This window comes from Tachypleus tridentatus, chromosome 4, assembly GCF_004210375.1.
Source record: "Tachypleus tridentatus isolate NWPU-2018 chromosome 4, ASM421037v1, whole genome shotgun sequence".
NCBI lineage: Eukaryota > Metazoa > Arthropoda > Merostomata > Xiphosura > Limulidae > Tachypleus > Tachypleus tridentatus.
The window spans coordinates 11023516-11050692 of NC_134828.1; the positions used below are offsets into that span (position 1 = coordinate 11023516).

General features: G+C 32.8%; 1 protein-coding gene across 4 annotated transcripts in view; it reads left to right on the forward strand.

The window, feature by feature from the left end:
* The window catches only part of LOC143248564 (dual E2 ubiquitin-conjugating enzyme/E3 ubiquitin-protein ligase BIRC6-like), a 67401-nt gene that overhangs the window by 349 nt on the left and 39875 nt on the right, over positions 1–27177 (forward strand). The window contains exons 2-12 of one of the 4 annotated variants that reach the window (XM_076497005.1): positions 147–231; positions 2021–2138; positions 4724–4800; positions 4903–4969; positions 5195–5260; positions 7998–8125; positions 13000–13084; positions 14863–14955; positions 17464–17583; positions 23368–23700; positions 25754–25801. In XM_076497005.1, the coding sequence (XP_076353120.1) occupies positions 2124–2138; positions 4724–4800; positions 4903–4969; positions 5195–5260; positions 7998–8125; positions 13000–13084; positions 14863–14955; positions 17464–17583; positions 23368–23700; positions 25754–25801 (1032 nt within the window). In that variant the 5' untranslated portion in view covers positions 147–231; positions 2021–2123. Of the gene's footprint in view, positions 1–146; positions 232–2020; positions 2139–4723; positions 4801–4902; positions 4970–5194; positions 5261–7997; positions 8126–12999; positions 13085–14862; positions 14956–17463; positions 17584–23367; positions 23701–25753; positions 25802–27177 lie in introns of those variants that run through there. The other 3 variants (XM_076497006.1, XM_076497008.1, XM_076497007.1) reach the window with 3 other exon arrangements.

Genomic DNA, 27177 nt, shown 5'->3' on the forward strand with positions numbered 1-27177 from the left:
AGTGTGAGGTCACAGTGGATTCTTGCATTTTCAAAGATTATTGGTTAGAGTATCTGTAACTTACATGTGATGGTATGGAAATATTTTAATTAGTTCTGTGATGTTTGATGTGCTTTTTGTGGAGTAATTGTAACTTGTCATGTCAGAAACTGTGGCAAATGAAGGAAGCACAGCTCTTAGAAGAAAAAAAGAAGACTGATCGTAACCATGGAAAAAGACATATCTCGCTAGGTATGTCTCAGAGTTAATATCTATAGTTGTTAAATCAATTTGTTTAACCATTGAAAAATGCACGACCAGCTTAGCATGTCTCAAAATGAATTTTCACTTTTTAAAACTGTACTTTGGTCTTGGTTTTTCATGTACAGTGCAATTCACATTAACATGTTTTAATACACTCATACTAATAGTTTTACAGTGAAGGTGGGTAACTTTCCTTTTAATGCATTAACACTTTGTAACAACTACAGAAAAAATAAAATGAATACAAGATTTAGAGTTTACTCAAAGTGGTACAAAACTGACACTTTTTGTGTGACAAAGCAGCTATGTAAGAATCCACTAATGACAAAACAGCTATGTAAGAATCCACTAATGACAAAACAGCTATGTGAGAATCCACTACTGACAAAACAGCTGTGTGAGAATCCACTACTGACAAAACAGCTATGTGAGAATCCACTAATGACAAAACAGCTATGTGAGAATCCACTAATGACAAAACAACTGTGTGAGAATCCACTAATGACAAAACAACTGTGTGAGAATCCACTAATGACAAAACAGCTGTGTGAGAATCCACTAATGACAAAACAACTATGTGAGAATCCACTAGTGACAAAACAACTGTGTGAGAATCCACTAGTGACAAAACAACTGTGTGAGAATCCACTAGTGACAAAACAACTGTGTGAGAATCCACTAGTGACAAAACAACTGTGTGAGAATCCACTACTGACAAAACAGCTGTGTAATAATCCACTACTGACAAAACAGCTACGTGAGAATCCACTACTGACAAAACAGCTACGTGAGAATCCTCTAGTGACAAAACAGCTATGTGAGAATCCACTACTGACAAAACAGCTGTGTGAGAATCCACTAAGTTAAAAGGTTTAAAGAGCAACTAGATTCTCAGTTTTAAAAAGTCTCAAAATGTTTACTTATCTGAATCTTGCTTAAATAAAGTTGTCTTCAGTTTGACATGCTGTTTTGAAAATCAACGTCCTTAACAAAAGACCTAGTTACAATGTTTTTTACAGTGAACGTGTAAATATTTTGTTATCAACAAACAAGTCAACTTTATCCATTCTTGTATTAGTTGTTAAACAGAATGTAATTATATCAAAGGTTTTTCTGATGTAGTTACCATTAAATATATGAAACATTTTTTTTTTAATTAGAGGTATTACAGATGTTTTTTTTACAGAGTTAGGTTTTCATGACTTGTATTTCTGTACTTTTTTTGGATGGTAATGTATTACTCTGACCTTACTGCCAGAAGACCTCTTGTTCTGCTTTTAGGGTTTATTTTGTCTTTCTATATATCTTGTTTGTGATCTTCTGAGAAACCTATCTAGACCTACTTGTTCTAGCTCTATAACTAAATATGTAAATTGTTTTATGCTGTTTTTCAAATATTGGTTGCTAAAGAATTGTTGTTTTACGTTAAAATGGAATGAGTTCTTTAATTTTATTTTTCCTTTAGTGATGGAAAATTAATTTTTTTTCCCCATTAGGTAGGCACAACACAGATAGTCTATCATGTAGTAGCATTGTGCTTTATAATAAACAGAGAAATCCATTAGTAGCATATCTTGTTTAGATGGAATTTGCAACAACCTAAGAAAGCACAGATAAGTCTTTTGTGTAGCTTTATGCTCAATGGTAAACAAATAAACCCATTATAACAGAGCTATTTACTTGAAATTGGCAACAACCTGAGAAAGCACTTTGTTCTTCCTTGAAGGCAATAAATCATATTTACAGTATACTGTAGATATGTTTTTTTTTTTTTTAGGACATCATTGTTCATCTGGACAAAACAGACCAAAGAAGATTTGTTGCATGTTCCAAGCTTCACTCCTTCAGGATCAGTGTTGGTCAATGAACTTGTGGCCATTATGGAAGACCCACAGGTACTGAGTAATTAGACTTAGAGCTTCACAATTAGTTTAAGCCTGAATAAGTGTTTGTTTTTGTTTTAATTTGTTTCCTTTTGTTTTACTAGATTTACTTACCAGATTAATTATCTCATTATTTTCAATTCTCTTTCACCTTTTATATGTCAGATAGAACACTTACTGGATGAGTGGATGATCTGTTATTTATTGGTAAAACAGCTTGTGTATTTTTGTATTAAAATAGATTTCATCATCATAATGATAGTCACAATTGAAGGACAGATATGTAGCAATAGAGTATTTATTCAAAGTAAACTTCAGAATCTGTGGTCAATGACAATGGCTTCCAATGGCAAAGGTTACATGATTTATTCTTAATATCTTATTTATCATAACCTTTTCTTTATGTTTAGCTCAAAATAAACTTTCAATTAAATGACTAGAAGTTGAGAAAAAGGCTTAAACTATTTATTTGATTAAATTTATCATTTCACTTTAAAAGGGTACAAAGTACAATCAAAATAAGGAAGGTTTGTCCAAAACATCCATACCTCCCCCCACACTGCAGTCTTCACTCAACTGCTAGAGTTTCCTTTTCTTTTGTTCATCTTATAATTGGTTTGATTTTTTATTGCTTACTTAATCTTTTATTCTTCACTTAATTCTCCTGGGTGATGTCTGTATTGTGACACCTGTGTCAGTGTACCCTCTATTCTGGTACTGTATCTCAGTACCTCAGATGATACCAATATTTTTTCTCAACAAAAATTTCCTCTTTTAGTTTGGCAAGCTGTTATAAGGCAGTAATTCCCAGATTACTGTTTCTGGCAAGGAAGCAACTCAGGTCTCACCTACACCACTTCTGATATGTGGCATTGCTCACCAGTCAGGGGGGTCACTTTCAGTTGATTTTTTCTCCAGTCGTTTTGAGACTACAGTTGTGAACAATACTGGATATTCCAGAGAGAACTTATATTCACTTTATTTATCGTCTGCTTTTACTCATTCTGCATTGACATTTGTTACCAGGATTGTAAATGACCAAGTTTCAGGTTTTTGATGCGTGTCTACACATTATCATAGTGGAGTCATCCCACTGCCCATTGCATTTGGTGCACAAGAGTTAAGTGCTGCAGTTCAGGGTTCTACCCTTCAGACTAGCATTGGTGTCACATGTGTTCTGCCAAATTGTGAGGTTTTTACTGTCACCTTCATTCTTTAGGCTGTGCACATACACCATCACATGGATGACTGGTTACTATTGGCATTGCCTCGCCAGTTAGCTGAATGTTGCACCCAGATTTTACTTTCAGAAGCAATCAAGGCAGGGTGTATTATCAGAGCTGAAAAATCTGTTCTCACCCTAACACTATATCCTCCATCTGGGTGTCTTTTTCAACAAGTGTATTAGTCGAGCTCAGCCAACTTCCATCTGGCTGCAAGCTATGGAACAGGCAGTCTGACTTACTCATGTCTTCTTTTCCCATTATGTGGATGGTCCTTTCTCTTTTGAAGATGTGGGCATCACTCAAATTCCTCATTTTTTTGAGATGAGTGCACCTGAAATTCATACAGTAATCTTTATGCAACCAATTGATCATGAATAGCAATCCACCAGATTCCCCAGTTTCCTTATTCAGGACCAACATCTTCAGTCTTGAGTGGTAGTTAGATTAGAACAATACCATGTTTCTCTGCTGCCACCTCATCGAGATATCCATCTCTTCACAGATGATAGATTCAGGGATGTAGTGCATAACTCAGTGGTCAGGAATTACAGAGCCAATGGACAGATGATGAGACCTTACACATCAGTGTTTTAGAATTTCTTGCTGTTCAAAGAGTGATGTCTCAATGTCTGTACTTATTGAGGGGTAAAATTATAATGCTTCATTCTGATAATTCCACAGTGGTATCTTACGTTTCCCATCAAGGGGGCACTTGGTCCAAATCCCAGTTTTTGAACGTTAGAGAATGCGTATTGTGTAATTGATAATAGTGCATTGATGTAGGTGGAGAATGTCATGATTAACAAGTAATTAAAAATCAGACCAATGATTAACAAGTAATTAAAAATCAGACCAATGATTAACAAGTAATTAAAAATCAGACCAATGATTAGATGGGCAAAGGAAGGAAACCTTAGAAGTTGAGGGGAAGGAAGTAAGTATTACTGGAAATACATTTTCAATTTAAGAAAATGTTCTTGTCATGTTTGTAGATTTCAGATTAGTGTCAATCTTTTTTAGGAATTCAAATATAGAAATGTTTCATATATACAGAAGCTCACAAGTAAGATGTTGAAGGAGAGAAATAATCTGTTATATGTAAATGTAGAAAACATTAAGTTTTTGTAGAGCCTTAGTAAATTATAAATTCAGAACAGAATAAGCAGTTTGCCTTCTCAGACAAAAGCAAATAATATATTCTTTTTTCTCTCTGTTATTTTGAATTGAAAAACTGGTATGTAAGCAACTTAATTCTCTCTGGAAGTAATTCATCAAATAATATAGAAATAGTGTATTTTTGTTTTTAATATCTTAGAGATTTTTTAAAATTTTTGAACTGAAAAATTTATTAATTTTTATTTTTTGTATTAGTCAGGAATAACAGCTGAACCTATGGAGGACGACATCTACCATTGGTCCGTTAATCTGTCAAACTTCAGTGCAAACAGGTGCGTTATTTTTTTAAAGGCATATTAATTATTATTTCTATTGTTTTACTAGTTTTTGCTTAAACTACTTTACATATATAATTATTGCCACTTAATTTTCAGCAATATTGGGAAAGACCTTCACCAATTGAAGACAAAGTTTGGGTATGATTATATTCAGCTACAGATGGTGAGTACCTTTTAGTTCTTTGTGAGGATGACAAAAGAACATTAATTTTGTTGACAAGGTTATGTTTTGTCACCTGTAATCTTTCAAGTTTAGGTGTGAAGTTCAAGCATTTTCATGTATGTGAACATGAATGCTCTAATCTTTAAAGATTTCTAAATTGGTTCATAAACTTAGAAGTGTTGTGTTTATCAAAAAACTACAACATCCACAATATTTCGTTTTCAGGATTTTTCCATGAATCTATACCCATTTTATCCTCCGTTGGTCAAAGTAATCAAACCAAGCCTTCAGGTAAGTTCATCGTTGTTCTTGTTTCTTAATGGTGAATAAAGTTAATGTTATTTAAAAGAATTGTTTTCTGGCTGTGGATGCTCGTTACAGTTTTTGATAGTTATTAAATAGATATCCTTAGTGATTTTTAGGGTTGTTTAATAGATGTTCTTTATGCTTAGTAGAAATCCTTAACCCTCTTGCAATGGATAGGTTAAAGTATGCATGTCCCAACCTTTATAAAGTTGCATTTAAAATTTAATTAAACTGCTTTATTTTCAATGTATATCAATAAACATGACATCAAGACTTAGTTAATAAATTTATTTTTAATATTGTATGTGTTTTAAGTTCTTAATTTTATATGGCTTTATTTTTAAAATCCTGAATATCCCCTTGTATGAGAGTTGTGACTTTCTCTCTAAGCATTCCCTCTGCTATACCTGGACCAAATAACTCAGTAAGGTCTGCTTTTCGAAATAAGGTTTTATGGTCACCCGTTGCACTGTCTCAGGTGATGATGTTCCTCTGGCCTCTCCACCATATTATTACTCTACTTTCTCTGAGTGGAGCGTGGGTGTCCTTGCAACTTTCCAATTCCAAGCTTCTGGGATGGTTGACTGTGGAGACATGCTGCTGAATGACTTTTACACAATAGTCATTTAGTTACTGAGTAGGGTAATGGTGTTCTGAGGGTATAGATGATAAGACATCCTCTTGTTTGCAATAACAAATAACAGTGGAGTTAAAGTGCAGTTTGATTGAGATCCCTCATCCTACCCTCATGTGAATGTGATGCATGCATCCAATGGGCAGGTTTTGGATTTAGAGTGAACTGATCAACATGAATCTTCACACGTGTTTCAGGTTTTCTGTCTATCTCCTTTGGTTTCATACGTCTGTGTTGTGGGAAACAGCAGTGATATGTAGAATTGTTCTGGTTCTGTCCTTGGCTATCCAACATTCTCTTTGCTTACATAGATGTTATTGCCATTTAAATGGTCCTGGCCTGTTTCACAGTTCAGGGAGTTAACTACGTGGAATAGACATCTTTTCAATACCAGATGTTTAGCTCCCAGATGGATAGTTCAGAACTAATCCTTGTGTTATACTCAGGAATTTGAGTGGTTCTCAGTCTCCTGGTTCTTAGGTTTGAGGTGAATACGATTGATCCTCATTCTACCCTCATACGGATGTCAATATCATGTGAGCAGGTTTTGTATGTAGATGACTTATTAAGTAAGGTGTACCATGCCATATCCACTCTACACATGTGGGTGCATCCTTTGTTTACCCATCTTTTTCATTGTGGGGTTGACTTACAGTATATTTTTATTGTTAAGATCACTTTCCTACCACTTGGATGTACTCCTCTCGTCTTCTGCCCTTATATTTTACATATTTCACAACCGTGTAAAGAGTATACCTGGCTCAGAAGTGGTGCAGTTCTTCTCTTCTGATATTCAAATCTGAATCCCTCATTTCCAGGAGTATCCTTCTGATGTTTTCAGGGAGGATACTTACGTCATTCCCTTGCACAGGCCACTCCTCCTTATGAGTGTAGGATTCTAGCTAATCTTGTGAGAGGAGGTAAGTACCATGTTAGAAGTTATAATTTTTCCATTCTGAAAATGTATTTCTGATAGGAGCTTCTCTCTGCTCACACATCCTACTTTTCTTCCCCACATTTCTGTGATGCTGACATCTGCTGCCAAACTTTTAAATGATAGTTCAATAGAGGAGTGTAGAGAGAGTCACGTGTGTCATGCTTCTATGATAATTTTCATGTGAGACATTGGAATATTGTAGTTCCAATAGAGAGGAGTGAAAGGCTTGTGGCATGCATAAAAAAAGTTTGCATATAGAGAGCAGCACTGAACAAGAATAGTTAATCTTATGAGATGGGCAGGTACCTATCAGAAACACATTTTCAGTATAAGAAAATTATAGCTTTGGATTTATTTTAATTTTTCTTTTAGAAGCTGCAAGGTCGATGAAATTGACCAACCTTGTTTTAGAGTTAAGGTAGAAAAAATAATAGAAAAAATACAAAGTTTTACTGACAAGTGTTTGAAATTTATTTAGGAGGTTTTTAGAGAATATAAAAATGAAATTTGAGAATTTTTAAAGTATGTTGAATCTTAATATAAAAAATCACCTTGTACTCAGAGCAGTCAACACACTGACTCCATATATTCATGGATAAATGTTTGGCAAAGATACTTAATTAAAAGTTTGGTTTGTTTGTGTAGAAAGGACTTCATTTTTATTGAAAGCTTGCCAAAATTGGTAAAGTTACAGAAAACATTAAAAATTATAGTATAGAAACTGGTGGTTACTTTTTGGTTACAAGGTCAGTCACATTGTATGGTAAGAGTTAATGGTTTTTCATAGTTATTAAGTGAATGTTTTTCATGATTTATTAATTATGTTAAGTAGATGTTCTTCACGGATTACTGAAGCTGTTAAGTAGATATATTTTATGGTTTATTTAACTTTAATGAAGCTATGTTCATTTTGATTTGTTTCATTTGATGATAGGATCTTTCTCATGGGTTGCCATAGTTCTTTAGTGGATATTTTTCACCAGTTGTTATAGTTTTTAAATAAATGTACTCTTTGGTTTGTTGTTGTTAAATAATTGTTTTTCATAGGTTGTTGTTATTAAGTACACATTTCACAGTTTTTCAAACTTGTTAATCAGATACTTGTGTAGCTGGTAAGTACACTTCTCTTCATGATGTGACTTTTTTTCCAGGGAAACAATCACGAGAAGCTAGTTAACATCAGTCTGTGTAAGCTGTTTCAGTTATCTTACTGGAACCCTGTTCGCACAATGAAATCAGTTCTGATGAATGTAAAAGGCTACCTAGAGAGCTATGTCAGGTACCACACAGATGTGTAAATTAGATAAAGCACCCATGCTTTCATATCTTTACTTATCTTGCACACTGCAAAGTTACCCGTTAAGACCATTAAAATCAAATAAGGTTTGAAAAAATCTCCAGAAAAATTTTTCTAAGAGTACCATAGTTTTCACATATGTTAATACATACTTTTTATCCTTAATCAAGTTTGTTTTGTTATTCTTATGTGAGTATTAAATATTAATTTTTCACTGTAGCAAATAATTTAGTTACTGTTCCTATTGGAAAGTGGTGAACTTAAGTGTTGACATTGTTTGTTTACTACAAGTTTTTGTATGAACCTGATGAGCAGGACTTGACAAATTCCAGACACAGGTTACTATGGCATCAAAAAGGGAACCTAATATCAAAGAATTTTTGTTGTTGTTAAGAAACTGCTTTTAATGTGTGTACACATAGGTCATTTTTAGGATGTGGTTAACCCTATAATGGCCAGTGAGCATTTATCAGAATCAAGTGCACACCCAAATAAAATTTAAAAGTGTAAGCGAGATTAATAATTTAATTGTTAATTTAACGATTTATAACTCAAAATGTTTTACAATGGATATTTTGTCATTTTATAACATATATTTAGTCTAATTCACACAGAACATTTTTTTAAAATGTTCAAAACTTACGTTTCTGTACAGCTTTGAGGAGTCTTATCTGTAAAAAAAAACAACAACAAAACTTGCAGGTTTTTTTATAATTTTCTAGGCCATCCCAAAACACATGTTTAAATTTTCTGTGAAACTAGCTAACCCTGAAAATGTGGTAAGCCATGAGTTGTTTCTCATTGTGAGTTTCTTTTACTAGTTTTATTATTACAATTATTCATTCCCACCATTTTATAATGTCATAACATGTAGTTTCAACAACTATTTTTAAAGCATAGCTTCAAAACTATCTACACATAAAGGTTAAAACCCATTGAATAGAGCAGATAATAAACAATTTTTCTAACTCATAAATGTCAGAGATACTTAGCAACCTCTGCTAATAAAGGTTTTCTTCATATTTCAGAATTGAGATACTTGTAGGTAAATTTGGATTCCCCCACCCACCCCCAAAAGAAGCCAATGCAAACATTGATTTTGTTAAGATGTTTATAAAATAGGTTAGTAATTAAAATGTCCCTGTTTTATATGTTGCCTTAAACAAACTTGTAGGCCACACTTATAAGAAGGAATGTTCAAAACATTGTTGAAATAATTTCAAACAAAGTTATCTTTCACACAAAGTGCTGTTAGCTGTTGCTGAACATTCTATCAATACACCTTTTATGTATTTGTTGATTTGTCAGTGTTCCTAATCTTTAAAAAGTTCAAAATCTATGACTAATGTTCATCTTATATTTTTGTTAAATTGTCATAATTTATGAAGAATTTTTCTAAAGCTGACAATTTGACTGTCATATAATTGCTAATCCATCAATATTCTAGAGATTAGAGTTCATCGATATGTGTGCCATCTGTAATTTAAGATGTGTTTGTGTTTATGGAATATTTGTGTGTGACATTTATAGTTTAAAATGTTATTTGTATAATATCTAGAATTGAGCAAGTGTGTACTGTCTAGAATATGTATAGAGTTTTAAATGTTTTTGTGTTATGTTATGTGTAGATTTATAGAAATATATATGTGTAACTTGCACTTTCTCTACACACAATTTGATTACAACTGATTGTATTACAGAGCTTAGAGAATATGTGTATGTGAACTCAGAATAACTGTATTACATGCTATTTACAGTATGTTTCTGTGACATCACAGTAACTTTTACATGCCTTTAACAAATAATAATAAAACATTTTTGTTAGTAGGCTTAAAAACACAGTTTATCAACAGTCTAATTAAATGTTTGTGAATATCTGTTTTTCCATAACCCAAGTTCATACATAACTAATTACATCTTTTCACAATGTCTGTGCTTATTACAGTGATAATAAGTGTTGGAATAATTTGCTGCCAGGTTCGCTTGTCACTAGGGGTAGAATTAAACACCTGTACAGACTAAGGTGTGATGTCTTGAATTGTATAGATTGTATTTTATCTATTGGTCAGGTATTATAGTGGATAGAGTTAAACACCTGTACAGGATAAGGTGTGATGTCTTGAATTATATAGATTGTATTTTATCTATTGGTCAGGTATTGTAGTGGATAGAGTTAAACACCTGTACAGACTAAGGTGTGATGTCTTGAATTATATAGATTGTATTTTATCTATTGGTCAGGTATTATAGTGGATAGAGTTAAACACCTGTACAGACTAAGGTGTGATGTCTTGAATTGTATAGATTGTATTTTATCTATTGGTCAGGTATTATAGTGGATAGAGTTAAACACCTGTACAGGATAAGGTGTGATCTCTTGAATTGTATAGATTGTATTTTATCTATAGGTCAGGTATTATAGTGGATAGAGTTAAACACCTGTACAGGATAAGGTGTGATGTCTTGAATTGTATAGATTGTATTTTATCTATTGGTCAGGTATTATAGTGGATAGAGTTAAACACCTGTACAGGATAAGGTGTGATGTCTTGAATTGTATAGATTGTATTTTATCTATAGGTCAGGTATTATAGTGGATAGAGTTAAACACCTGTACAGACTAAGGTGTGATGTCTTGAATTGTATAGATTGTATTTTATCTATTGGTCAGGTATTATAGTGGATAGAGTTAAACACCTGTACAGGATAAGGTGTGATCTCTTGAATTGTATAGATTGTATTTTATCTATAGGTCAGGTATTATAGTGGATAGAGTTAAACACCTGTACAGACTAAGGTGTGATGTCTTGAATTGTATAGATTGTATTTTATCTATTGGTCAGGTATTATAGTGGATAGAGTTAAACACCTGTACAGGATAAGGTGTGATCTCTTGAATTGTATAGATTGTATTTTATCTATAGGTCAGGTATTATAGTGGATAGAGTTAAACACCTGTACAGGATAAGGTGTGATCTCTTGAATTGTATAGATTGTATTTTATCTATAGGTCAGGTATTATAGTGGATAGAGTTAAACACCTGTACAGACTAAGGTGTGATGTCTTGAATTGTATAGATTGTATTTTATCTATTGGTCAGGTATTATAGTGGATAGAGTTAAACACCTGTACAGACTAAGGTGTGATGTCTTGAATTGTATAGATTGTATTTTATCTATTGGTCAGGTATTATAGTGGATAGAGTTAAACACCTGTACAGGATAAGGTGTGATCTCTTGAATTGTATAGATTGTATTTTATCTATTGGTCAGGTATTGTAGTGGATAGAGTTAAACACCTGTACAGACTAAGGTGTGATGTCTTGAATTGTATAGATTGTATTTTATCTATAGGTCAGGTATTATAGTGGATAGAGTTAAACACCTGTACAGACTAAGGTGTGATGTCTTGAATTGTATAGATTGTATTTTATCTATTGGTCAGGTATTATAGTGGATAGAGTTAAACACCTGTACAGGATAAGGTGTGATGTCTTGAATTGTATAGATTGTATTTTATCTATTGGTCAGGTATTATAGTGGATAGAGTTAAACACCTGTACAGACTAAGGTGTGATGTCTTGAATTGTATAGATTGTATTTTATCTATTGGTCAGGTATTATAGTGGATAGAGTTAAACACCTGTACAGACTAAGGTGTGATGTCTTGAATTGTATAGATTGTATTTTATCTATTGGTCAGGTATTGTAGTGGATAGAGTTAAACACCTGTACAGGATAAGGTGTGATGTCTTGAATTGTATAGATTGTATTTTATCTGTTGGTCAGGTATTATAGTGGATAGAGTTAAACACCTGTACAGGATAAGGTGTGATGTCTTGAATTGTATAGATTGTATTTTATCTATAGGTCAGGTATTGTAGTGGATAGAGTTAAACACCTGTACAGACTAAGGTGTGATGTCTTGAATTGTATAGATTGTATTTTATTTATAGGTCAGGTATTGTAGTGGATAGAGTTAAACACCTGTACAGACTAAGGTGTGATGTCTTGAATTGTATAGATTGTATTTTATCTATTGGTCAGGTATTGTAGTGGATAGAGTTAAACACCTGTACAGACTAAGGTGTGATCTCTTGAATTGTATAGATTGTATTTTATCTATTGGTCAGGTATTATAGTGGATAGAGTTAAACACCTGTACAGACTAAGGTGTGATGTCTTGAATTGTATGGATTGTATTTTATCTATTGGTCAGGTATTATAGTGGATAGAGTTAAACACCTGTACAGACTAAGGTGTGATGTCTTGAATTGTATAGATTGTATTTTATCTATTGGTCAGGTATTATTGTGGATAGAGTTAAACACCTGTACAGACTAAGGTGTGATGTCTTGAATTGTATAGATTGTATTTTATCTATTGGTCAGGTATTATAGTGGATAGAGTTAAACACCTGTACAGACTAAGGTGTGATGTCTTCAATTGTATAGATTGTATTTTATCTATTGGTCAGGTATTATAGTGGATAGAGTTAAACACCTGTAAGCTTAGGCTTGGTGTCTTATATTGTTTATATGTGTATTTCTTTAGCACCTGTTGAAGTATTAACTAGGTAGAGTTTAATATCTGTAGTCTGAGACTCAGTGTCTTGAATTGTTTATCTCTGTATTTAGTATACAGTTCAAGGATTACACTAGGTAGTGTTAGGTACCTGTATACTAAGGCTTGATGTTGTGAATTGTTTATATGTATTTATATATATCACAGTTGAAGCATTACTGTATGTTGTGTTAAATACATATAAACTGAGACTTGAAATTTTGATTGATTTATCTGGAAAGAGCTCTTGAGATTTGTTGTTTTCTGTACACATCTCTGTTTCAATCTTACAGGATTGATTTTGATGACTGGAGAAACAACCTCCAGGTGTTGCCACTTGTTTTACTTTTGGAAGATCTTTTAAGTCGGCTGGCCGTGGTAGGTTTATTTTAAGTTAACAGACTTAATGTGATTCATACACTATCCCTCTGATAGTATCTGAAACAGGTTTTCAAAACAATGTGATAATGCATTCTTACTAAGGTTTTATGACTAGTAAATCATTTTAAATCAATATGTTAAGTTTTCTGTATGTTATTGTACTCATTTTTGGGGTATTTCTATGCTTTTTAGCATAATATTTCTAATGTTAAGGTCAGCTATTGCTGTTGACATAAAATTAATTTGAAATTTCACTATTTACTTATTTTATTTCAAAAATAGTTGCTCCTGAAGAAAGTGCAGTTGTTTTTTGTTGTTGTCAGATTGTTAATTTGTATTGAAATATATAGATAAATTAATGTAATTTTTATAGAAACTTTTGGAATATTTCTTAGGCAAATGTAGTACCTTAAATCTGGCAGAACATATCTACATTCATGCTTCTAGCCTCTTGTCACGTGCTCCATGTAGCCATAATGACAGAATATTAGACTTTAATTACGAAAATAAAAGAGTATGTGTTAACCCTTGTGTCACTTGTGAGTGTCTGTCAGGTGTAAAGTGCTCAACTAAGCATTAACTTTTAAATAAAGAAAATTATAATTCTGTTTTATATGAAGTATATTTACAGCAACTGTATGTTTGATACTTTTCACTGTGATATAGGTCCAGGTTATCTCTCTGTGGTTAACTTGTGTTCAGAGTTACTAATGAAGAGTTGAATTCTCCTAAACAAGTGTAACACAGTAACACACATTGATCAAAATATAGACTAAATTAGATCTTCCTTGAACTTAAGATTTCGAGATTAAGCAATTTTTGGGAAACTAAGTTTGTTTAAAATAGTGTCTCATAACAAAATTTTGGAAAGTTCATACTATGAAAAATTAAAGAAAAACTACATCCAATTATAGAAATTGTTTTAATTCAACAAAGAAGATGTCTTGTGATTTGGTTGAGTATTTCCATTGAAAAGCAGAACACCAAGGGGTACCAGAGACCCTCCCCTGTTTGGAAATGGTTAACCGCATGGTGAATAGGTGGCAGTTTAAACGCGCATGTCACGACCTTTTAAAAGGTTGCCATTCAACGTGGTATTATGTGTTTGATGTCAGAGTAATTATTCCATGTCAAAATATACATTTGTGTCACCTATTCTTACCATTTTCACCATTAATTACAAAAAGAAAAGACAGAGAGAATGCTATTCTACCTCAACACTATTAGTTCAGTTTCTCAAACAGTTTCAAGAACCAGAAATCTAACGCAGTTCTTGTGCTACGTAACAGGTCCAAACAGTATAGGCTGCATCCTCCCAATGTTTTCACTTTCTGTAGTTACATCAGAGAGTACACATATACCATTTCACATACTTTTTATTGTTATTTTCTGTTAACATGTGCATTTTTGTTTGTTCTCATCAGTTGTCGGTTAAGTATTAATTCTTGTCAAAGTGAATGTTATTTTCCTATAAATAAAAAGCTAGAACACTTTGATTTCAGTTAATTTTTTTATAACATTTTGTAACAAGATTGTGAATGTGTACATTTAAATGTAAAAACCATGAATATCATAACTGCTGATGTAAACATAAGACAGGTGAGTATTGCTAGCTGTTACGTAGAACTTGCACTAGTGGGTATTGGACTTTTGTTTTAGAGGTAAAGTTTTAAATATATTAATTGTTATAGTGGATTTTTTTATAGAATAAGAAAAATAAGTAAGTTAATTAACTAAACCTAATATATAAAAGTGAAATTTTTTTGACATTCTAGGTTAGTGAAATATCTCCTCGTTTATTTCTTCAGCAGTTTTCAGAAAAAGAAAAAACACTGTCTTTCCTGGAGTTTAATACAAAAGACAGCCTGGTAAATTGTTTATCTTGTATCAAACATATTTAAACAGCAGTTTTTCTGGAGATGGTAAATTGTTAATTTTTTTAAAACATATTTAAACAGCAGTTTTATTGGAGATGGTAAATTGTTAATTTTTTAAAAACATATTTAAACAGCAGTTTTTCTGGAGATGGTAAATTGTTTATCTTGCATAAAACATATTTAAACAGCAGTTTTTCTGGAGATGTTCATAACTTAATTGATTATTAGGGCAACTGTAGATCTGAGGTTCCATGATTCATGGTTTACACTTACAACTAAAATAAAATAATCTTTCTAAGCTTCTTGGTTCTGGATGCATTATGAGAGGTTATTTTGTTTCTAACTATATTATCAAAATGTATAAATACATCTAACATACACTATACACTTTGAAAGACAGAAACACATTTCCAGCTATCATTTTGTATTTAAGGTCAGATAGCCCTAAAGTAGCTTCATGTGTGAAATTAAACAAACAGTTTGTTTATTAAGAATACATAGATTTTTTTCCACTGATGTTATATTTATTAATTGTTCTGGACACTCCAATTCAAACTGCTAATTTAATTCTTAGCATATAAAAAGGTAAAATCAGTTTGTATAAAAAACAACAAAAACAAGTTACTGCAACTTTTCTGTAATATCTTATCATTTCCCTGTTCTTTAACCCTTTTACAATGGGCTTGGTATACGCTAGTTCATCTACACATTTATACATGTTAAGTATGTGTATTATAACTTTTGATACAGCATGTGTATCTTCATATAATGTGGTACACTTTTAGTAAAGATTACATGCATTTTGTATAAAAAAAGTCAAATTCTTTAATGATATATATTTTTGACTGAAGTTTTGTTTGTCCGAATAGTGTCAGTTTTGTTACTAGTCTGAGTACAACGTGGTTTCATGTTATGATTAAAAACTGTTCTTCATCCCAGAAATCTCTAAAACCTACTGAATACATTGTAAATATTTGTTTTCAGTAAGACTTTATATTTTATGTTATTTTCTATACTCCAACTGCAAAGTCTGTCATTTGACCAACCTTGTAACCATAATAATAAAATTAGAAAATAAATATTATACTTTTTTCATGCTAGAATTGCTACATGTTATAACACAATAATACAGATATTTAGTTTTAAGTATCTTAAGTTTCATAAAACTATATATGAACATATATATTTATTAATTTTTATTATATTGACCTCCCAGTCGTGCCTACTGAACATTACATAATGTGCTTTGACACGGTGCACATGCACTTAAGTCACCTATCCAGTAATATAAAACAGACCTTTAGTGTTCATTGTATTGACTGTTTTAACGGACTAGTATTTTGTAATATACAGTCACATTTCAATCACTATACATTATATATATATGTATATAGATTACTACTATTTAGAAATAAATTATTAAACTTATTATTTTTAAAATATAGAACAATAAATAAAGAGTAAAGCAAACAATTATCTCTTCTCACCGTGACCTTTGTACTCGGTTGTTGCAGGACATAGGTTGCTAAGCCTTTTAAAATTTCACACATGAAGGATGTGAAACCAAATTTTTAGGTTTTTTTTGTACACAAGTTGAATTACTGAAAAACATAAATAACTATACTGATACCATAAAATTCCACAATAAATTATAAAGCTAAGTAACTAAGATTTATTTAGATTTTTAAAAATGTGAAACTTCAAGCAGACTGAAGACACAACCTACCTCCTTGAAAACTTTGATCAAAAGAACATGGTAGCTTTTTTGAAGATTAAGATGGTTTAGAAAACCACTCTGAAGGTGTACAAGTTGTTGATTGGTTACTCACATCATATACTGTAGTAAGAGCATATAAGGGATGGTTTCAAGAAATGGAAAGAGTTGAACGGGGTCATTATGTTTGATTCAATACATATCTCAACAAAATAAAAAAATATCAGATTCATATTTTATATTCTAACTTGTCAATATTAGTAATTTTAGTTCCTAATTTGTACGAAACTATAAACTTGTTATTTTGACGTCATAAACATCTAATTTTAAACGTTGCTACATTCAACATACCTTGTGACTCACTAAAATCTATATTTAAACATGTTCTTTTAATATTTACTTTTAAGAAATTAACTCATATATAATATTAAAAGTTTGAATTAAAATCTACAATTTGATTCCAAATTTATTGACATAAATTTATTAAGTAGTAGTTCAATACAATTTTGAATGCAACTCATCAAATGCAATCACATGACCTTTGAGCCTTGACCTATCACAAATGTTGAACAGTGGACTGTGTTGCTCAGTGACAAACCTTAGATAGATTGCTACATAAGTATATTGTAATATGCTCTTTATTATATTTGAAAATATGGTAAGGTTTATAAGTGTTGTTGCAAAATAGAAATGATTTGACAATTTTGTCATGCATTGTGTTTAATAAAATTCAAAAGTAGAACTTTTTAAAACTGTCTGTATTTATCTGGAATTTCTTTTCACAGAGATCTTTGAAAAAGAAACAGTTTTGGAACAAAGGTATAGGATATTCAACACTGTGGAACTGCCAGAAAGATTGGAGTCCAAACAGATATGTAGCTGCTCAGAAGGAAAAAGATATCCAGGTCAGTTAACATACTCAGGGTTTTTATGTTCCATAAAATATACTTTAATAAACATCATGACACAAACAATTCTGTGTGCACATTGACTATTTGTTAATGTTAATAAGAATGTTCTACATGTTTCAGTAGTTGACATGAACTACAGTTTTCAATAAATCTATCTTCTCCATGCATCTTGCCTTAGAGAGTTGCATGCCTTTTGCCTTTAAGCAACTCCAACCTAAACTTATGACATTTCCTGTGATTTTTGTTACAACATAACTTTATTATACTGCAAAAGTTCTCCACCAATAGGAGTGTGACATAATCTTCCTGTGCACTAGCTTCCTCTATGATTTTGCATTTGTGATCATTATTCTATTCCTCAGCACTGAACATCAGACATGTTTTTTTTTTCCTTTGTAAATTTAACAAGACTTGTGATGTTGAGAGATCTTAATTTCTTTGTTTTGTCTTTAAACTATGAACAGTGGTTCATGTACTGTCTTCTGCTTCTGTGAGTGAGTAATTCCTCACACAGATTGTATAATAGCAATGGCTTATATAGGTACATTTCCTTTGGATGACATGGCAGTTGTTTTAGTTTCCTTATGCTGCCAGGTTTTTCAGCTCCTATCCCTTCTTCAGGCATTCCTTCTCCTCCTTTGTAAGGTGAATGAGGAGGACAAATGTGATTGTTTCTGCAGCTGCTTAGGTTAGGCTTTGTGAACTTTCTTGCAATCTTCAACCTTGTTTTATCTGGTGTGCACTATTCTTTTTATTTCTACTATGCTATATTCTTCTGGTTGTTCCATATTTCTTGATCCTAACCTGAACTTGTATCATTTAGCATTCCTGGACCACTTCTATTTCTACAACTTCCTGTCTCTCTGATTCTTATTCCTTCAATTTTCATCATTCTCCACACCCTTTTGAGATTCTCACATTTGGAATTGCCTGGGGTAAAGTGAGGGGCTTTTTGCATCAGATTTACCATCCAGTACCTGATACTTCCTTCTCTGTTCCTTTTTACCACTCTTCTTTATTTTTTCTCTCCACACCTTAAACCTGAGGCACTTCACCAGGTCTCAGTACATTTTGTAGATGTTTCTTGTTCCCTTCACTGTTACTGTTCGCCTTATACCTTTTCAGCTCACTTGGGTTCGTATTACTGGAGAATGTTGGGTAGGGATACTCTCCTATCTTGTGTTTGACTTCTTTCTGGAATCTGCCTTCTACCCCTGTGAGAAATGGACCTTGCTGTTATTGTGATTTGTGCCTGTCCTACTTATTCTATTTATCCCTTTAGGTCACAGTCATATGCACCTATCCAATTGACCCTTGAATGATCAGATGGACACTGCCTGGAATTCTTCAACCTAAATAGTTTTTTTGTCACCTCTTCCATTGTAATATTTGTGTTTCATTACCTACACCTAAGTTGGATCTACAAATCTTCACAGATGCTTTCCCACCTCTTGTTAGGTCTGTTTTCCATTCACTGCATGATCTCAGGAGAAGTCCTTTCTCCAAATCCATGAACTCGAACTTTAGTTAGACTGTTGGTCATAATACTGTTATTACCACTCTAATATATCATTTTGTTAGGTTTCATTCCAACATCTCCTTGCTTTTTTTCCTCAGTTAACCACTACCATTATGTAATTTGATCTAAAACCACTTGCTTTCAAACTCTGGACCTTTCTTCTTTGGCCAGTTTTCAGTGAGTTGGATTAATTCTTTGCCATGCACTAGGTACGATGAACTGGTTTGTGGACTGTTTTTCTTAGCTGGACTGTGTTTTGCTTATAGACTGTCTCTTTTTCCCAATTTTTACTGGGGGAGCTCTCTTGAGGACTTCATCTTTATCTAGCCAATCCTCTCATTTTTGTGCTTACTCTCTTCTGATAATGTATTCTCAATCAAATGGCTATGGCTGTCATTGCCTTCCATCAGGTTTGATCTTTTACTTGTTATAATACTGACTCACCTTCAGCTTTGGTCATGGCCTCTTTGTTGTTTTTTCTTGGTGGTACTGTCTTGTTGGTTTATCTTTGGTTCTCTCTTCTGTACCACCTGACATCCTAACCCTCTTCATCTGTCAATTCAACATGTTATTGTTTCAATGACTAAAATCTCCTTTTACCTTTACATTTGGTTTAGTGTGGTCCATTGCTCTTGAACCTGACTTTCCCATCTGGTAATCCTTTCTTTTTCCAAGAATCATATCATCTAGTCCTACTATCTTTGTGGAGATCAAAGCTTTCGATGTTGGTTCATCAGTTACCACTTTCACTCTAATTGTTTTACCATCAGACATATCATTTCAACCCCCTTTTCCAGGCTGTTTTACAGGTTTTTATCTGTCTTCACATATTTGGTGGGGGGAGGTCTTGTTTGCCTTATTTGCTTGCTATAAACTTTTGCCCTATTCCTGTACCTAACCAGGACCTCAGTGTTTTCCTGTATCCTTCTACTGATGCTCATTTAAGAAACTGGCAATCTGCAGCTTCTACTACCTTTTATTCAAACATAACCCTCTTTCTCCCCACATTTGGTCAGTGTTGTTCACATCTTTATGATAACAACTTGTCCAGTACTCTTTCCATATTATTAGTTCTCCTGACTAGTCCCTACTTCCTCAGTTTTAAGCTCTTCTCTTCCATCTTTTTAATACACTTTTCTATGCTTGTTAAGACCTGTACAGATTTTTCTACCCTGTCCATTGTTACTTAGCTCATACATTTCACTTACTGAGTTTCTTTCTTTCACTTTATATTCTCTGGGATACTTTTCTAGGGACAAATATCCCTCTTTTTTATTAAATGGTCCACTATATTCTTTGTTTGACCTCCTACTCTTTTAAAGTTATTACTTACATATGGTCCGTATTTCATCTCATTACCTCTTTCATTTTCTTGCCCCTCATTTTCATCTGCCTATAGACAAGATCATACAAGCTGAAATGTGGACTCCTTCACTTAATTTTATTGCACACTCTTTATTCCAGTGGTTATCTAGTCTCTTGGGGTTCCCTGCCTGCCTCTGTTTGCTGTTCTGCAATCTACCAACCATCTTTAGATGGGTGAGTACCTTCCCTTTTACTTATAGCATTTGCTCACAAGTGATTGGTGGTTCTTCCCAGGGTACACTAGTTTCACAGAATTCTGCATTGAGCCAGGATGACAGAAAGTACTCATACCATCTCCCCATGGACTATCTTGGAGAAAACCAGCACTATGTGGGTGCTCTGCCTGCTTATGCAGTTACCTGTTGCATTGTCTCCAGTCAAAGACCTTTCCAGCTGAAGGACTGATAGAGATCTGAGCATTTTGCAAATCTCCCCACTGCAAATCCTCCCTTCTTCAAGTGGAAAAAGGACCCTTACCAATTACCAGTTCCTAGCCACTGAGATGGTGTACCATGGAGAGTTCTCACTGATTAGAGTCTGGTGATAGAGTTGAGATGAGTGCTCTGTATTGTCTGAAAATGTCCCAACCACTTTACAATATTGTCTCACTGACCTCTTGTGTGCAAGTATTTAGATAGCCATATTCTTTTCCACCTATACCAATGATACTTAGGACTTATGTCCCTCTTCTTCCATTCCAATCTAGCTGAGAGTGTACCCTGGAAGGGATGAGGTATCGTCTCCTACAAGTGTACCCTTACAAAGCCCTTGTCATAAGATGTGGTCTCCTACAAGTGTACCCTTATGAAGCCCTTGTCATTAGGTGTCACATTACTCAAGTTTCCTTAGAATACTTTCCGAATGAAACTTGTCTTGGTAACTTTTGCACCAGCTCCTCTACCATATCAGTGTGGGATTATAGTTTCCTGTGTGAAGAGGTATGTACTGCCTGAAAGTGTATTTTTCACAGATACTCATATCTCCCCACTTCCTGGGGCACTTTATTATTCCTTGTCTCATCATAGAGTGAAGGGAGGTTATGTTACTCTCTTATTGGTGGAGGACTTCTTCTGCATAATGTCATTACATGGTGGTGCAACGCATGAGAAATCTTGTGAGTTCAGGTGAAAGTTGCCTGAAAGCTTGTTGCATGCAAATCTTAGTCTAAAGTCAGATGCATGGGGAAGATAGCTGTTTCTGTGAGAGGTGTGTATCTATCAGAAATACATTTTCAGGTAAGAAAAATGTGAACTTATAGCAATTACAGTATAAAGCCCCCAGTGGCACAACTGTAAATCTAAAGGTTTATATTGCTAACAAATGGCATTTGACAGTTGTGATGGGCACGGTACAAAGAGCCGATTGTGTAGCTATGAATTAACAGCAAATAAACAGTATAATGAAGGAAGAAACTGTGTTCCAATGCAATACTTTTACATGTTGGAATACAACTCAAAATCAAAATGCTACAAAATTGGAAACATATAAAAATATACAAAATAATATATACCAGATGAGTAACTAATGATGTTCATAAAGATAAAAATTAAAAATATCAACTCCAACAATTACATGTGATTTCCTGTTACAAAACTGGGTGATTCGGACATTTAAGTCTGAATGTACTTCCAACTAGCCATGCATTAAATTATTCAAAAAAAGTTAAAATCACATAGTTTATATAATCTTTTGTGAGGAGTTCAACATTTCTTATAGTAGGAAAGTGAAATTAACTCATTTTAATTTTTCTACTCAGATTCTCATTTACTAGTCTGAAATTTCTGTTTTACAGTGGTTCTCAATCTGTGGCCTCCATTCACGTGTTGTGTAAAAAGGTTAAATAACTGTAAAACAGAAACAGCGTAGACTGTACATCCCATAGTGGTCAGGTACTATGCATATCAAAAATTTAAGAACATTAAATAACTTAAGGTTAACATTTCTGTTTAAAGAAAGTGTTTTAATTTCCTTCTTGTCTAGTTATGTACTCAAAGACAGATATAAATTTACCGTAACCTCACTTCACTTCTGTATCTAAAAAGAAATATTTGAATTTTCCACACCCTGACCGTACTTCTGTATTCAAACTATCTGTAACAAGCTTTTGTTGGCCTACTTGTGAAATTATTTTATGATGGCATAAGGATATATTGTTGGGTTATAGAATAAAAATAGAAGGATGAGCCTGAATGTATCTCCATATAAAGTGTTTGTGTTGAAATTGAATGTGTTTGAGTAATATTATTATATATAATACACTATTAAATACTTGAACATTATATAAAACACAAATATCAGAATTTAAAGGTCTACAACTACTTTATCTTGAACAATTAACCACATGAGTTTTTCCTTTTAGTTCTGAATGCAAATAAATGTGTACATAAAAACTAAATTACTGAATATTATAACAGGTTCACAAAAAATTAATAAATGTTGCCTTTTTTTTCTTATAATAAAAATTAAAATGTGTTTTACTTATTAGTGTGACCAGGTGATTATGGAACTCTACTCACAATTTAAGAGTCACGGGTTCGATTCCCTGTCACATTAAACATTCGCTTTTTCAGCTATGTGAGTGTTATAATGTTACAATCAATTACACTATTCATTGGTAAAAAAAGAATAGCCCAACAGTTGGCAGTGGGTGGTAATGACTAGTTGCTTTCCCCATAGTCTTATGCTGCTAAATTAGGGGTGGCTAGCATGGATAGCCTTCGTGTAGCTTTGCACAAAATTCAAAACAGTCTTATCAATGTGAAACGTAAAACTAAACAATGTCACATTATTTGTGAATATTGATTTATAGTTTCCATACTATGACTTCTAACATGCTTAACTGATTTTATTCCTGAGTGAAAGCTCTGGATTACTTATTTGCATATTCTGTGCAGGTGCAGAAGGTTTTGTGGGACATTGTGAAAGAACTACAACACTTTAACTCATTGTTTTCTCAAGGAGTGGTTGAATCGTGTCCAAACCAAATTGTTAAAACTTCTGTAGTTGATAATGATGGGCAGCAAAATGGCTTAAATGAGAGTAAAACTGATGAATCGTGGGACTCACTGACCAGTGGAACAAGCAGCATCTGGCCATCAGACCAGGCCAGCAGTTACTGCTCAACATTTGGAAGTGGTGCAGACCCAGAGTTAGCTAACAAGCAGTTAGAAGATTCAAGAGAACTATATATGATCTTAGAAAACTCTTCATTAATTCCATTCTTGGAAGTAAGTGTTAGTGTGTGTTTGTAAGTGTGAAAACTCTTAATTAATTCCATTCTTGGAAGTAAGTGTTAGTGTGTGTTTGTACATAAGTATGAAAACTTCATTAATTTCATTCTTGGAAGTAAGTGTTAGTGTGTGTTTGTACGTAAGTGTGAAAACTCTTCATTAATTCCATTCTTGGAAGTAAGTGTTAGTATGTGTGTATGTAAGTGTGAAAACTCTTCATTAATTCCATTCTTGGAAGTAAGTGTTAGTGTGTGTTTGTACGTAAGTGTGAAAACTTCATTAATTTCATTCTTGGAAGTAAGTGTTAGTGTGTGTTTGTACGTAAGTGTGAAAACTCTTCATTAATTCCATTCTTGGAAGTAAGTGTTAGTATGTGTGTATGTAAGTGTGAAAACTCTTCATTAATTCCATTCTTGGAAGTAAGTGTTAGTGTGTGTTTGTACGTAAGTGTGAAAACTCTTCATTAATTCCATTCTTGGAAGTAAGTGTTAGTGTGTGTTTGTACATAAGTGTGAAAACTCTTCATTAATTCCATTCTTGGAAGTAAGTGTTAGTGTGTGTTTGTACATAAGTGTGAAAACTCTTCATTAATTCCATTCTTGGAAGTAAGTGTTAGTGTGTGTTTGTACATAAGTGTGAAAACTCTTCATTAATTCCATTCTTGGAAGTAAGTGTTAGTATGTGTGTTTGTACATAAGTGTGAAAACTCTTCATTAATTCCATTCTTGGAAGTAAGTGTTAGTGTGTGTTTGTACATAAGTGTGAAAACTCTTCATTAATTCCATTCTTGGAAGTAAGTGTTAGTGTGTGTTTGTACATAAGTCTGAAAACTCTTCATTAATTCCATTCTTGGAAGTAAGTGTTAGTATGTGTGTTTGTACATAAGTCTGAAAACTCTTCATTAATTCCATTCTTGGAAGTAAGTGTTAGTGTGTGTTTGTACATAAGTCTGAAAACTCTTCATTAATTCCATTCTTGGAAGTAAGTGTTAGTGTGTGTTTGTACATAAGTGTGAAAACTCTTCATTAATTCCATTCTTGGAAGTAAGTGTTAGTGTGTGTTTGTACATAAGTCTGAAAACTCTTCATTAATTCCATTCTTGGAAGTAAGTGTTAGTGTGTGTTTGTACATAAGTCTGAAAACTCTTCATTAATTCAATTCTCGGAAGTAAGTGTTTGTGTGTGTTTGTACGTAAATGTGAAAACTCTTCATTAATTCCACTTTCAGTAGTTTTAGAAAAGAAACAGCTTCTCAAAATGAGTTTTATTAACATCAAGGCACAAATAATGTTTTACCAGATTTTAGATTTAAAAAAGTTTCTTGGATTTTCCTTTAACATGACTTTATTTGTAAAAGGTTAAATTGTATAAATAAATATAAGCATTATGATTAAAAGTAAAAGATGGCATTTTAATCCCAACAAGATAATTGTAAAGAGAAATTCTGTATTTCATTAGTTGGAAAACATCAATCATTTGTTTCGTAGACAACCAGAGCTTAATTTAGAGTGTAACAGAATACCACCTCTTGAGGTTTTAACCCATTAGTGTCTTTGGTCTTATGATTGGCTTGTCAGAGAATTACAGTAGGAAGTTCCACCTTTCAAAATCCTGATTTAACCATTACTGATAGCGTAATAAAACATGACAGAGAATGTAATTATAATCATTTGTGTCAGTACATTTAACACATGGAGTGAAAAAAGGTTATAAAAAATGTGTTACTAGCTGTTTATCTGATGTTATAGAATTTGTTTTCTTTACTAATATGATGTTTGAGACATTTTTTTCTTATATTAGTGTTAGATTTTTCAGTGTATCATTTTTAGTCTTAATAACTTTCTGTATCATTATCCTTCTTAGAATCTGTGTTTTAAGTAACTAAAATGAGTAAAATTCGTTTTGTAATAAACCTAAAAAATAAAACTTGTTCTGTCTATCACAAACTACTAGAAACTTAACATTTTGAAACAAACAGGAAACTGAACGGTTTAATTTATGTACAAGTAGAACAGTTTGCTCTCACACATTACATTTGTTTTTCTTCTCAGCAATATCTTGAACAAGAATCATATGTGGAGATTTCAAGACATACAGGGGTAAGGATTTAAGTTTTAATGTACTTTTATGAAACACATAAGTAGCAGTTTAAATTTAGTGTATAACTTATAAGTGAGACTGAGATTTTTCAGCACTTATCTTGCAGCTCACAGTAATTTGTTTTGAATCATAAACAAAGTCACTGCTTGTTTTCTCCTCTCATTTTAACATTTTTTCACCTCTAATTAAAAGTAAAGGCAGGTTTAACGTGTTTATATATATATCACCAATCTAGGTAATACTAACTTAACAGGAGTTCAAGTCTTCTTATAACTGCATGTGCTTTTGACCAATCAGCAGCAAGTTTGAAAATTAACCAATCATGTGTCAGATTGAAATATGAGTTCAAGTTTCTTCTCACAACTTTTGCTGCCATTAACATTAGATTAATAGCTTTACCAGAAATAAATTTAGAATTTAAGTAATTATTGTAGGGCTTTGGTGATCATTACCATAACTCAGACTTGTCTGAGTCTAATAAAGATCAGTTTTTTTAATTTCAGATACTTATTACTGATTAGTGTATATTTTATGTTTTGATTGCTACACTGCTGCCATTTTTATAGAGTTGTTTTGATTGATTGTATCCCAGTCTCTGTCATAAACTCTTCCTCAGTACCTTTCACGGATAGCGGCAGCTGAATCATAAACTATAAAATAATTAATCACTAATATCTAGTACTGAAGAAGTAATGGTGAGGTGGTATTGAATTTATAAAAAATTGAGTCATTGTTACAGTGAAGCCATCTGTTGGTCAATATGCTTTTTTTTTAAAGTGAATAGAAACAACCTGTGAAAATTGTTTAGTTATTTATATACAACAGCTAAAAATAGCAGATGAAATACTCAAAACACTGATTACATCTGGTAATTTTTACGTGAGAGAAAACTTTCGTGAAGAGGGTGGTATTTAACAGCCTAATGAGCTAAATGTGGTAGTTTGCTTAACAGCTGATAAACAAATCCAGATTTAATCTGATTATGCTGCAACATTGTGATGTTTATTTAAACTGAATATCTATTTACATTATTGTTTGAAATATAAGCATTGTATGATGGTAATGGCTATTCCATATTCAATATTTGTACAACTATTGGTTTATAACAATTTAGAGGAGATGAAAAGTGGCCTCAGAGTACTGGCTGGCAGGAAAGATTAAACTTCAGGCAATTTTATTACTAACCAAATGTGTATCTATGTGTAGAAGTCTCTAGTATCATTATTTACTTGTACACATAAAGAACTGGATAGTACTTATTGTTCAACAAAATATTCAATTAAGATCAATCAATATTTATTATTCAAGAAAATATCCTATTAGGATCTGTAAGTATTCATTATTCAAGAAAATATTCTATTAGGATCTGTGAGCA